Source organism: Ranitomeya variabilis, chromosome 4, assembly GCF_051348905.1.
Source record: "Ranitomeya variabilis isolate aRanVar5 chromosome 4, aRanVar5.hap1, whole genome shotgun sequence".
Lineage (NCBI taxonomy): Eukaryota > Metazoa > Chordata > Amphibia > Anura > Dendrobatidae > Ranitomeya > Ranitomeya variabilis.
This window is the reverse complement of record NC_135235.1, coordinates 171,245,259-171,258,853: the sequence shown is the minus strand read 5'-3', so window position 1 is coordinate 171,258,853 and position 13,595 is coordinate 171,245,259. Positions and strand designations below refer to the sequence as shown.

Genomic DNA, 13,595 nt, shown 5'->3' with positions numbered 1-13,595 from the left:
TGCCACACCTTGCCAACGGATTACGTACGGAACACTGTTTAGGGAACATTTCTGCGTATTACACCTGTAAAAAACTGTATTTCCCTACACTAAGTGTGACGCCGGCCTTAGGATTCTTCCAGCTCAGGAGGAGAAAAGGAGAACATAACAGGTAGACCAAAAGAAAGGTGCACAGCCATTGTGTGAATACAATTTTTAACAAGTTTTTGCATTTGTGAGGAAAACTATGCACTTTCCTATATCATGTCCTTTCTGAGTTAATAATAAGTATTCATACTGATGGCTTATGACAGGTCACTGATTACTCAATGACCTGCCCCCAATTACATACTGATTATTATATGTATTGCAAAAAAAACCACCTTAGGCAGGCGCCGGTGCTGCATCATGATCGCATGTGTAATGTACATTAAATTGTTTTATTTAGTCATATACATTGATTCTGAAAAAAATATATTCTCAAAATGGTGCCAGCGCATCTTGCGAAGTAGCATCTTTCGGCGATCTGATAGATGCTACTGTGCAGGAGCCAGCGGAGCCATTTTGCTCGAGGAAAAAAAATAGTCTCCACCAAGACATCGCCAGAGGCACCAGTGCAGTAGCATCCATCGTCAATCCGATAGATGCTACTTCACAGGCACCGCTGGCACCATTTTGCTAGAGGAAACATTTTTTTGTCTCCACCAAGATGCTACTGCTCAGGCACAACCGGCGCAATGTTGAGAATGATTTCTTTTTTTCATAATCAAGGTATATGACAATTTAATGCACATTACACATGTGATCATGCTGCAGTGCAGGCGCCACCTCCGGCGCCTGCCTGCTGAAGGGGATTTTTTATTTTTTTCAATACATATAATAATTATTATGTAAAATATAGGGCAGGTCAGTGAGGGAGCAGTGACCTGTCAGAAGCCATACACATGAATACCTAATCAGAGAACCACATGAAGACCCCCCACAGGCCGCCCCGAAGCACGAGCATATCATTAACTTAAAACTGAAAATAAGAATTAAAAAAAAAAACAGAAGACTGATTACATCAACCAAGTAACGGCACTGACCTGACACTGTGTGTAGGTTACTGTGCACAATTCTGCTGACAGGTTCCCTTTAAGTACAGCTAGTTAGAATTATTTGTGATAACCGTGACCAAAGGCTAATGTATGATCCTTGCTATTTATGAACCTTATTATTTATTTTTCTCCTTGCATTCAATTTTGTAGGCTGGGAAGATAATTCTTATTTACCGTAAGTCCCCACACAAAATATTATGCAGATTTCTGACCTGGAGCATCTTGATGGTAAGTCTCCTCATCAAAATTAAGCTTAGATTCAGTTTAAACATGATGTAGAGCGTTAAATGAAAGCAGTTTTACATAGAATATATATTTGAAGGTGTGTCCATACATCAAACAGTAACTGCTAATTATATGAACAGCAAAACTGTTATCATTATACCAGTTTTAAGCAATACAATATTGTTCTATATTTTTCTTTTACAATGTCTCCCCATCAACAGACTACGTAGTAAAAGAGAGAGGGAGGTATACAAGCAATCCTCCCTGAGGATGCACTAGGCGGTTTGCACAGAAGACCCTTGCAGCAACTTCCATCAGACAGAGGCCACCCTTAATACTACTAGGAGAGAGCGCTGAGTTAGGACGCAGTAATGTTATGTTCACATCATATTTGACCCCACATTCGAGACTTTGCTGGAGGCTTCCATTTAAAGCCCTGAAAAAATGAGATTTAAATGGAACCCTCAATGGAGCCATTAACTATAATGAGGCAAGCTTTGTACTGGCTTCCTTTCTAGCAGTGTCCATCTTTTTAGAGGGGCATAACAGCATGGTTCACACTTAATAAAGATTATGCAGATTTTTTTTATATTATTCTACCTGAGTGGTGGGTTGATTTTTGGTTCAGATGTGTCACGTTGTGATAAGGAACTGTGGGCACCTATCTGGTCCCTCAAACTAAGGGCACCCCAGGCTATCCCTGTCCCCTGCATCACCCCGGATGGTGAAGATGCCGGGGTCTCATACTTTGCTATTCTCCTATCTTACCTCTTCTCTGTTCCCTCTCTCACCCGGGCTTGAGGCTAAAGTGTATTGTAAAACACTAACCAGACAGACAGGGGGTTAACAAATGGGGATGAAAGAAAACTGCAAACATACAAATACAGCTTTGGAAAAAATAAGAGACCATTGCAAAATTTTCAGTTTGTCTGATTTTTCACTTTATAGGTATATTTTTGAGTAAAATGTAAATCGTTCTTTTATTCTATATATTGCTGACAACGTCTCCAAAGTTCCAAGCAAAAAATTTTGCATTTATTTTCTGAAAATGAGAAATGGTCAACATAATAAAAAAATGCATTGATTGCAGACCTCAAATAATGCAAAAAAAAAACCAAAAAACAAGTTCATAATCATTTAGAAACAACAATACTATTGTTTTAACTCAGGAAGAGATCAGAAATCAATATTTTGTGGAATAATCATGACTTTTAATCACAGCTTTCATGCGTCTTGGCATGCTTTCCACCAGTCTTTCACACTGCTTTTGGGTAACCTTATGCCACTCCTGGTACATTAATGTAAGCAGTTCTTCTTTGTTTGATGGCTTGTGACTATCCATCTTCCTCTTGATTACATTCCAGAGGTTTTCAATAGGGTTCAGGTCTGGAGATTGGGCTGGCCATGACAGGGATTTGATGTGGTGGTCCTTCATTCACACCTTGATTGACCTAGCTGTTGGTGCATTTGGAGCGCCCGCTAGGACCATGGGGTACACGGTACCAGGTCAGTTCTGTTCTTAAAGGGGTGGTCACGGTGGCAGTGACCCGGTCCGTAGCCCTGGACGTCCAGTAAAAGGGGTTCATGAAAATGGGAATAAAGTCTCTGGGGTGAGCCCGCTCGCAGCTCCACACCCCAGGATCCTCTCCTTTTGCCTCCTCTCCTCTTACTGTCCCGGCACACACTCTCCCTCAGACTCCCTAGCAGACTCCCTAACCCCTCCCCAGACCATAATTTTATAGGGAAGTTCCCCTGAAACCAGGTTTTGAGCTCCCCCTTCTGATCTGGAGTCAGGACTGTGTTGCATGTCAGTATTACCTGATTAAGGGATCCCTCCTTGTTTCCAGGCATGACATCACCTCCCCGAGAGGAAGGCAATACCATTGTGGCATCCGGACTCCTGGGGTGCCACATTCCCCCCTAGTGCAATTCAGTACTCCCGGATTGAAGACACAAAAGAAAACATGTAAACAGGTTAACAATGGAAAAAGGGTTAGAGTTTAAAAAATATTAAAAATTGCAAAAACAAAACAAACAGTCAGGATTGACCAATTAAGTTCCTGGGGACAACACTGGTCCATTTGTGTTCCCTCCAGACTTTTGAGTTGCCTAGGTGGGAACCACCCCTGCTTCCCAGGGTAGACACAGGAATGCTTCTTGTGGTAAATCATCTGCTGGTTTATTGTGGAACAGCATTAATCATAGCAGGGTTCAGCAAAGTAAACAGAGACTTTCTGGCATAGCAGCAAAACAAAAAGATAATTTTTAGCGAATTCCATATGTCTGAGGGATTCACCCGCTCAGACCACCATGTGTCTTCAGCTCCACCTGGAGCCACCGTTTGGAGTCTTTTCGTCTCCAAACCACAACACACACAGTGCCTCTCAAGTCTAGCTATTTAAACCCAGACCATTTGACTGATCACATGACTGTGACATCACACAGGTCCTGTCAGCACACAGCTGTGCCAACTCTGCAAGTGGAGAAAAGGTGGATATCTTACCACCCACTCTATAGATGTCCACATAAAACCAGCCCATGTATGCAACTTTAATTTAACCCTCACAACACGTCGTGTTCTGGAGGAAAATACTGTGGTTTCACAACACTGCCATTATGAGCAGTGACGCATATCTCCTCTCATATACCGTGCCAGTAACCCTGTCACAAAATATATTTAGATATTTATTTATATATATATATAGCTTGGCTAACACAAAGAAGAACAGTGCTGATCATGAAGGATCCTCACAGAGGAACAGTTTCCTCGAACTACCGCCCAATAACCTGCCTTATAACAACATGGAAACTCCTGTCAGGCATCATAGCCACCAAGCTACAGAACCATATGAACCAATACATGAATCCAGCTCAGAAAGGCATTGGGACCAACACCAGAGGCTCTAAGCACCAGCTCCTAGTAGATAAAACAGTCGCTCAAGACTCAAGATCCAGACAGACCTTAGATCTTAGGACTGCCTGGATTGACTGCACGAAAGCCTAGGACTCAATGCCACACACATGGATCTGTGAATGCTTGGCTCTCTACAATGTCAACAGGAAATTAAGAACCTTCCTCAGAAACTCAATGGGGCAATGCATAATGGAGAACAACTCTGGAAGTCAACTCAAGACAGCTAGCACAAGTGACCATCAAATGCGGCATATACCAAGGTGATGCACTGTCCCCATTTCTGTTCTGCATAGGCTTGAACCCCCTCAGTCAGATAAGTTCAGAGTGTGGCTATGGATACAAGTTCAAGAGTGGAAGCACCATCAGCCACCTCCTCTACATGGATGACATCATGTTGTATGCGAAAAACGAACAAGACATCAATTCACTGATCCACCTGACAAGGAACAACAGTGAAGATATTGGATGTCCTTCAGACTGGAAAAGTGCTGCCAGTTGGTAATAAAGAGAGGCAAGGTAGTCAAGACTGATGGAGTGGAATTACCAGCAGGCCACATAGCAGATGAACAGACATGCTACAAGTACCTTGGCATCCCACAGGGATACGGTAACCATGATGAGGAGGCAAGCCAAGCAGCAACATCCAAATACCATCAAAGGGTAAGACAGGTCTTGGAGAGCCAGCTCAATGGGAAGAATAAAATCTGCACCATCAATACATATGCCCTACCAGTTATCAGATACACTGCTCGCATAGTGTGCTGGCCTAAAGAGGAGATGGAAGCTGCATATGAGAAAACACAAAAGCTCCTCACAATGCATGGAGGTCTCCACCCTCAGTCTAGCACCCAAATATTGTATACCAACAGAAAGGAGGGTGGTCGAGCCACCATCACGGATGAAACAAGGAGTATCCTGGAATGCATCAGAAAAACTGCACCAAAAGATGAGATGCTGAGAGAAAGCCTAAGGCAGCAATAACAACTGATCTGGTAGGAAGAACAGGAACATGAAGCGCCATGGCAAGACAAGCCGCTGCGTGAATGTACCATTGACAAATGAATGGAGGTGACTGACATGGATAAATCCTACCAATGGTTGGAGAAAGCTGGACTGTGGCACAGCACAGAGGCACTAATCATAGCAGCACAAGGGCAAGCACTAAATACCAGATCCATAGAAACAGGAATCTACCACACAAGACAAGACCCATGGTGCAGACTATGCAAAGAAACCTCAGCAACAGTGCAACACAGTGGCAGGATGCAAAATGCAAGAAGGAACAGCGTATACCGAACGCCACAACCAAGTAGCGGGAAGTGTATACAGGAACATCTGCACAGCATATGGGCTAAGTCCCCCTCAGTCCAGGTGGGAGACCCCAGAAAAATTGGGGGAGAATGAAAGGGCTAAAATCCTGTGGGACTTCAAGATCCAGATGGATAAGTAGGTGTTGGCTAACCAACCAAACATTGTGATAGTAGACAAGGATCAGAAGACAGCAATGATAATAGATGTGGCAGTGCCAAGTGACAGTAACATCAGAAAGAAAGAATTTGAGAAGCTGGAGAAATACCAGAGCCTCAAAGGATAACTAGAGAAGATGTGGAAGGTGAAGGAACAGTGATTCCAGTGGTGATAGGAGTACTTGGAGCAGTGACCTCTAAGTTGGGAAAATGGCTACAACAGATCCCAGGATCAGCATCCGAACTCTCTGTCCAGAAAAGTGCAATGCTGGGAACAATTAAGATCCTGTGCAGAACCCTTAAATATATACTGTATATTGACAGAAAAGTAAAAAAGTTATGGATTTTGGAAAAAGGGGAAGAAAAAATGAATTTGCAAAAACTGAAAATAGCCTGGTTACCGTAGCAAAGAACTAAAGAGAATCTCATTAGAATTTTTTTTAAAAAAACATTGTCATGTTTTTTAATGTTATAAAATACTATACATTGTACTGTATATATATATATACATATTTTTTTTCTTCTCCATTTAGCCTTATTATTAAGTTGAATGTGTAAAAGGTAACATGAGATGGGTGCTATCTTGCATACCTGGTTTAGGCTCTGCATTCGAAGCATGATTACATTTATTGCGATACTTATAAGAAAACACAGGTGATTGGACAGCAACCATAGTAATACGATATGTATTTATCACACTTGTTCCATTCTGAAAACAAATGCCACGAGGCCCACGAGACCTCTACTTTCAATTTCCTGTTTAAATACCTTTTCTGCTCTACTCACTACATGAGTTAAATTCTATAGTGTGTTTTGTTTTTAATTATTTCTTACCTAAGTAACCACCGTACTGTACACAGTGGAGCACATGCTGAAATAATTGGGGTCATTGGAAGAGCAGGTCTCTCCATATGTGTAACAGTCTGGAGTTCTGTTACTTTGCTGAATTCATCATGATTTCACATTTCAATTTCAATAGAAAATACTCATGGTACCAGTTTTAGACTAAATAGGTCGTTAATAAAATATCTGGAAATTACTCATTTAAGATTTAACCCCTTAATGACCGTCAATACATCTTTTTACTGACCTGCGATATAAGAAAATAACATCCCCATACAGGTGACAATCCCGCAGCTGTCGGCTGTACACTATAGCCAACAACTTGCTGCATCAGCCACAATCAGTGTTGACACAGTCAATATCTGTTTAACCCATTAGATGCTGCTGTCAATAATGACTATATCACTTAAATGGTTAAAAGAGTGGGGGGGCTTCCTCTTTATCCCCATCGGCACCCTGAGATCATGATTGTGTGGTCCTGATGTTTGCCATGGCAGTTCATGGCCAAATAGTGGCCTTAAGGTACCTTCACACTAAACGATATCGCTAGCGATCCATGACGTTGCAGCGTCCTGGATAGCGATATCGTTTAGTTTGACACGCAGCAGCGATCAGGATCCTGCTGTGATATCGCTGGTCGTTGAACAAAGTTCAGAACTTTATTTGGTCGTCAGATCGGCGTGTATCGTCGTGTTTGACACCAAAATCAACGATACCAGCGATGTTTTACACTGGTAACCAGGGTAAACATCGGGTTACTAAGCGCAGGGCCGCGCTTAGTAACCCGATGTTTACCCTGGTTACCAGTGTAAAATGTAAAAAAAACAAACAGTACATACTCACCTTCGCGTCCCCCGGCGTCCGCTTCCCACACTGACTGAGCGCCGTAAAGTGAAAGTGAAAGCACAGCACAGCGGTGACGTCACCGCTCTGCTGTTAAGGCCGGCGCTCAGTGAGTGCAGGAAGCGGACGCAGGCGGACGCGAATGTAAGTATGTACTGTTTGGTTTTTTTACATTTTACGCTGGTAACCAGGGTAAACATCGGGTTACTAAGCGTGGCCCTGCGCTTAGTAACCCGATGTTTACCCTGGTTACCCGGGGACCTCGGCATCATTGGTCGCTGGAGAGCTGTCTGTGTGACAGCTCTCCAGCGATCAAACAGCGACGCTGCAGCGATCGGCATCGTTGTCGCTATCGCTGCAGCGTCGCTTAATGTGAAGGTACCTTTAGAGTCTATAGTGGCCTGTTCAGAAGTTAGCGACATTTAGGTGGTAAAAATACACATTTTCATTCCTATAATGTCACTTTGCATTAATTCCTGAAAAATCACCTGAAGGGTTAATAAACTACCTGACAACAGTTTTCAATATGTCAGGGGCTGCTGTTTTTAAAATGATATCACTTTTGGGGGGATTGCAATATGTAGGACTCCTGAAGTCACTTCCAACCTGGATAGGTCCCTAAAAAAAAAAAAATTTTGTAAACTTCCATGAAAAAATTAAAAATTACTGCTACATTTTTAAACCTCCTAAAATAAAATAACATTTTACTAATGGTTCTGATGTAAAGCAGACATGAGGGAAATGTTATTTATTATTTTTTTAATCGTACGACCCTCTGGATTAAAGGGATAACCATTCAAAATTTGAAAATTGCTAATTTTTTTTACATTTTTGACACATTTCTGATATTTTTTATAAATAAACACAAAACGTATCAACCCAAATTTACCATTATCATGAAGTATAATGCGCCACAAAAAACAATCTCAAAATCACTGGCATTTGTTGAAGCGTTCCAGAGTTACTACATAAAGTGACACTGGTCGGATTTTAAAAATTTGGTCCCGTCACTAAGGGGTTAAAGTCTACTAGTTATGTAACAAATTTCAATATATTTTTTTCAATCCACATGATCTTCAAAGTGGATAAGTGCAGCGCCCCAGAGTCCTGGTCGTTGCAGTACTGATGCTCCGCCGCTAAGGGGGGCTATGGTACGTCTGATGGCACTGAAGGAGTTCACCTGACCAGGTATCACAGACACCAATACACTTCACAGTCTGGCCTCCAGGGGGAGCTAAGGGTGCTATGTATTAGGCCACTCTTCACAATCTGGTAAAACTGGGGGTTAGATAGGAAGTTAGACAGAAGCTGACTGGGTTGGAACCAGGCAACATCCTGTGGCAGAGGATGTTGCAGGGGAAGATTCAGGGGGGTCCCTGTCAGGGGTGGGATCCTGACAGAGGCCTAGCGAACAGAGAGAACGTTACGGGACCGCGCCTGCACTTCATCGTGGCGGTACCCCAAGAAAGGACAAGAAGCGAGGTTTATTGTGCTGAGTGAGAAACGAGATCAACGCAACAAGGAGAAACACCAGTAGGAGTCGTGCTGTAAGATGAGGCAACATCCTACTGAGGCGCGTAGCCGGTGGCCGGAACGCCAACGAAGTATTGAGCTCCAGGCCTTACTTCAAACCTACGGCAGGACAGTCAGTTCTAGGCGGGCTGTCTCACCCAAAATCACCTAAGCAGACACAGGGGGCAACGTCAGGAGAGGGGCGACTCTAGGGTCCCGAAAGACCTCCGAGCCTACCCGTCATACGGGTGCGTCCTAGCCATATCATCTGGGGGACGAAACAGAACATCATAATCGAGTTGTGAGGGAACTTCAGAAACAGACACAACAGTTGTGAGGACTATCCCGTAAGCACAGCAGGGAAGGACTACAACACACAAGCGCTAGAAGGTAGGCACAGATTTCCACCTGCAAAGGGAACTCTGGAGGTGCCATCGGACCGGCTGGACTCACGCAGCCCGGTTAACCGTATTCCAGACTGAGGATCCTGAAGCCTTGAGTAAAGAGGTTAAGAGACTGCAACCTGGTGTCCTCATTATTTACTGCGACCGGCACCACACCACAACAGCATCACTCTCCACCTTCATTGGACGCCCCTCAGCAGGGTCACGGGCCGGGTCTAGCCACCGTGACAACCCCAGAACTGAGACAGAGAGGCCCGGTACCGGGTACCCCTCGGCCCTGCGGCAGTGGGGGCGCTCCATAAGCTACTGTTGGCATCCCAATTAATATACATTATCATATTTATCATATCAGACATCAATATATATATAGAAACTTTTTTTTCAGCATAAATGAGTGCTCAACTACAGATATGTCAGAAAGCCTTTAATTTCCTTTCAAAATCAACATTTTCTATGGAATATTCCCACAAATGTGAGCTATTGATTGCATACAAGATTTGTTATTTTTCAAAAGCAAAAAAAGTAGTTTCATAAATAAATTAATTCAAAACCATGATACAAAACTGAATACACCCCAATGAAAGTCTTAAGGTACCTTCACACTAAACGACTTTACAACGAGAACGATAGCGATCTGTGACGTTGCAGCGTCCTGGCTAGCGATATCGTTGTGTTTGACACGCAGCAGCGATCTGGATCCCGCTGTGATATCGCTGGTCATTGCTGAAAGTCCAGAACTTTATTTGGTCGTCAGATCGGCGTGTATCGTCGTGTTTGATAGCAAAAGCAACGATGCCAGCAATGTTTTACAATGGTAACCAGGGTAAATATCGAGTTACTAAGCGCAGGGCCGCGCTTAGTAACCCGATATTTACCCTGGTTACCATTGTAAAAGTAAAAAAAAGAACACTACATACTCACCCTCTGATGTCTGTCACGTCCCCCGGCGTCCGCGCTGCTGCTGAGAGCTTCCTGCACTGAATGTGTCAGTGCCGGCTGTAAAGCAAAGCACAGCGGTGACGTCACCGCTGTGCTTTAGGGCCGGCGCTTACACAGTGCAGGGAAGCTGAAGGCGAGGGACGTGACAGACACGGCAATGTAAGTATGTACTGGTTTTTTTTACATTTACACTGGTAACCAGGGTAAACATCGGGTTACTAAGCGCGGCCCTGCTCTTAGTAACCCGATGTTTACCCTGGTTACCCGGGGACTTCGGCATCGTTGGTCGCTGGAGAGCTGTCTGTGTGACAGCTCTCCAGCGACCACACAGCGACGCTGCAGCGATCGGCATTGTAGTCGATATCGCTGCAGCGTCGCTTAATGTGACGGTACCTTTAGGAGCAAAGCTAAAGTTGAGTTTTCAAAATTCTAATTAACAAGAATTCAACCATAGGTAACTCTAAAAACGTATTAATCTGGTGTCCAACAGACAGTTAACTATAAAAGGACTTAACATAGAGAACCCCTTCTCATTTCATGTTGTAAGCAATTCCACATCATGGAGGAGAAATGTCACAAGTCATGAGAAAGAAAATAATGTCTTTACACAAGAAAGGTGAAGATCAGCAAAGTTTTACTTATCAATCAGAATATTGTAGCAAATGAGATGCAAAAATTTACCAAGATAGAACTGCAACCTTCTCACAAAAACACCCAGGGTGACCACTGAAGTTAACACCTAAACAGGAGCATCTTCTGATGAGAAGGGTTGAAAAAAATTGACATGCAAGTTCACAGCAGTTAGTGAAAGCAGTAGAAAGCCAAATCGTGATGATAGTTTCCCATGACACAATAGGGCATATACCACAGATGAATAGCATGCATGGTTGTGACCCATGAAGGAAGCTGCAAGTCGCTCCTAAAGCCCAAGCACAAAAAAGCCTGCTAAAATTTGCCAGGGCCCAGGCTGAAAAATTTGAGGGCTACTGGGACTCCATGTTCACTTGTATGAAAAAGTGTTTTCCCATTTTCCTGGTTTTCAATTCGTTTGCATGTTTATCACACTTAAATCTTCAGATCACCAACCACAAATTTAAATATTAGACAAAGATAACACAAGTAAGCACAAAATTAAGTTTTTAAATGAAGGCCTTTATTACTAAGGAAAAAGAAAACCTAACCTACAGGGTACAGCTTGACAAAGTGATTGCCCCTAAAACTAATAACTGATTGCAGTAACAACCGCAATCAAGTGTTTGTGAAAACTGACAATGAGTCTTTTCCAACGCTCTGGAGGAAGTTTGGCCCACTCATCTCTGCAGAATTGTTGTAATTGAGCCACATTGGAGGGTTTCTGAGCTTGATCCGCCTTTTTATGGTCATGCTGTAATAGAGTGCAGGGTTGCGTATGTCACCACGGAACAGACAGACCAACTGTTGAGGGGAATTTATTAACAGGAGTAGATTCTCCTCGCAGGGAGTAAACAGGGGGTTAATAGAGGTAAATCAATAGTAAACAGTTAAACGGAAACGAAAGGGTTAACGAGTGTTCTTGTAACTTATCAGTCCAGGGAGGTCCTGACTGAAGGGTCCTTATTCCAATGTGGGTACAGTCACCAGCAGCACTTGAAGAGTCTGAAGTCTTTCCTGTCTTCTGAGAACTGGAGACTCCTGGAGACTCCGGGGTTAAACTTTTGCAGCCTGTTCTTCTCAAAGTGAAACTGGAACCAGGAAATAGCACAGTCTCCGTCATCGCTGCTGCAGGAGCCTCTGTGCACCAGGCTGACAGTCTCTCTGTAGTAACGATGTCACACACACACTGGGCAGTTACTTATCACACTCAGGGATCTTTGCTTGTCACTGCGGTCACCAGGGCTGCACAGTCACTGTCTCTGATTCAGGAGGCTTCCAAATCTACACCCCCACATCCAGCCTTCACTCTGGTGGGTATCTCAGCCTCAGTGCCCTCACGGGGAGCACTACTTTTAGGGGAGCACGGCGCTGCAGCCTGCCCTCTCTTTGGCGCGCTGCCTTCTCTCTGCTCTCCCGCTCTTTTCTCATCACTCCCCTCTCTTTTCCCAGCAGTCACCACGTCCCCTCTGTCCAGGGCAGAAAGTCTTCCCTCCAACAACCCAGCTGTCTGGCTAAGTGGTTCCAGGCAAGGAGCAGGGAAAGCAACCTCCTTACAATGCCACAGCATCTCAATTGGATTAAGTTCAGAACTTTGACTAAGCCACTTCAAATTCTTCATTTTGTTCTTCTTAAGCCATTCAGAGGTGGACTTGCTGCTGCATAATCACACTATGCTTCAGATTTAGGTCGCCGGCCGTACATTCTCTTTCAGTGTTTTTTCGTAGACAGCAGAATTCATGGTTCCATATACCACAGCATGTCTTCCTGGTTCTGAAGCAGCAAAACAGTTCCAGACCATCACACTACCACCACCATATTTTACTATTGTTATGATGTTCCTTTTTCTGAAATGCTGTGTTACTTCTATGCCAGATGTAATGGGACATACACCTTTTAAAAAGTTCAACTTTTGTCTCGTCAGTCCACAGAGAATTCCCCAAAAGTGTTGGGGATAGTCAAGGTGTTTTCTGGCAAAACTGAGATGAGATTTTATGTTCTTATTGCTCAGTAGTGGTTTTCGTCTTGGAACTCTGCCATGCAGGACATTTCTTCCCAGTCTCTTTCTTATGGCGGAGTATTGAACACTGACCTTATCTGAGGCCAGTGATGCCTGCAGCTCTTTGGATATTGTTGTGGGGTCTTTTGTGACCTCTTGAGGTAATTTTGGTTGGCTGGCCACTCCTGGAAAGCTTCACCACTGTTCCATGTTTTCACTATGGTTTACTGGAGTTGTTTCAGATGCTGCACATCTCGTATTGTAAGGCAATTGTCTATGCTGTAAAGATACGAGATGTGCAGGATCTGAAATAGCGGATACTGGAAGCCTGTGCTAGCATTTCTTCTGCGGTGTAGCTATCAGTGTGTCAAGAGTGGGAGAAGAAGGTTGCATTGCCAATCAAACACAATGGGCAGCACTTTGAACAAATTTTATAAGTAACATACATAGTAACATAGATATTAAGGTTGATGGAAGACTTTAAGTCCAGCTAGTTCAACCCATAGCCTAACCTAACATGCCCTAACATGTTGATCCAGAGGAAGGCAAAAAAAAACATGTGGCAAAGCGTAAGCTCCACATTGGGGAAAATAATTCCTTCCCAACTCCACATACGGCAATCAGACTACTTCCCTGGATCAACACCCTATCAAGAAATCTAGTATATATAACCTGTAACATTATACTTTTCAAGAAAGGCATCCAGTCCCCTCTTAAATTTAAGTAATGAATCACTCATTACAA

General features: G+C 43.5%; 1 protein-coding gene across 1 annotated transcript in view; it reads left to right on the top strand.

Moving 5' to 3' along the window:
• The window catches only part of LOC143770110 (heparan-alpha-glucosaminide N-acetyltransferase-like), a 1,433,242-nt gene that overhangs the window by 1,093,654 nt on the left and 325,993 nt on the right, over positions 1-13,595 (top strand). Inside the window, exon 15 of the mRNA XM_077259379.1 lies at positions 1,227-1,304. Within this exon, the coding sequence (XP_077115494.1) occupies positions 1,227-1,304 (78 nt within the window). The remainder of the gene's footprint in view (positions 1-1,226; positions 1,305-13,595) is intronic.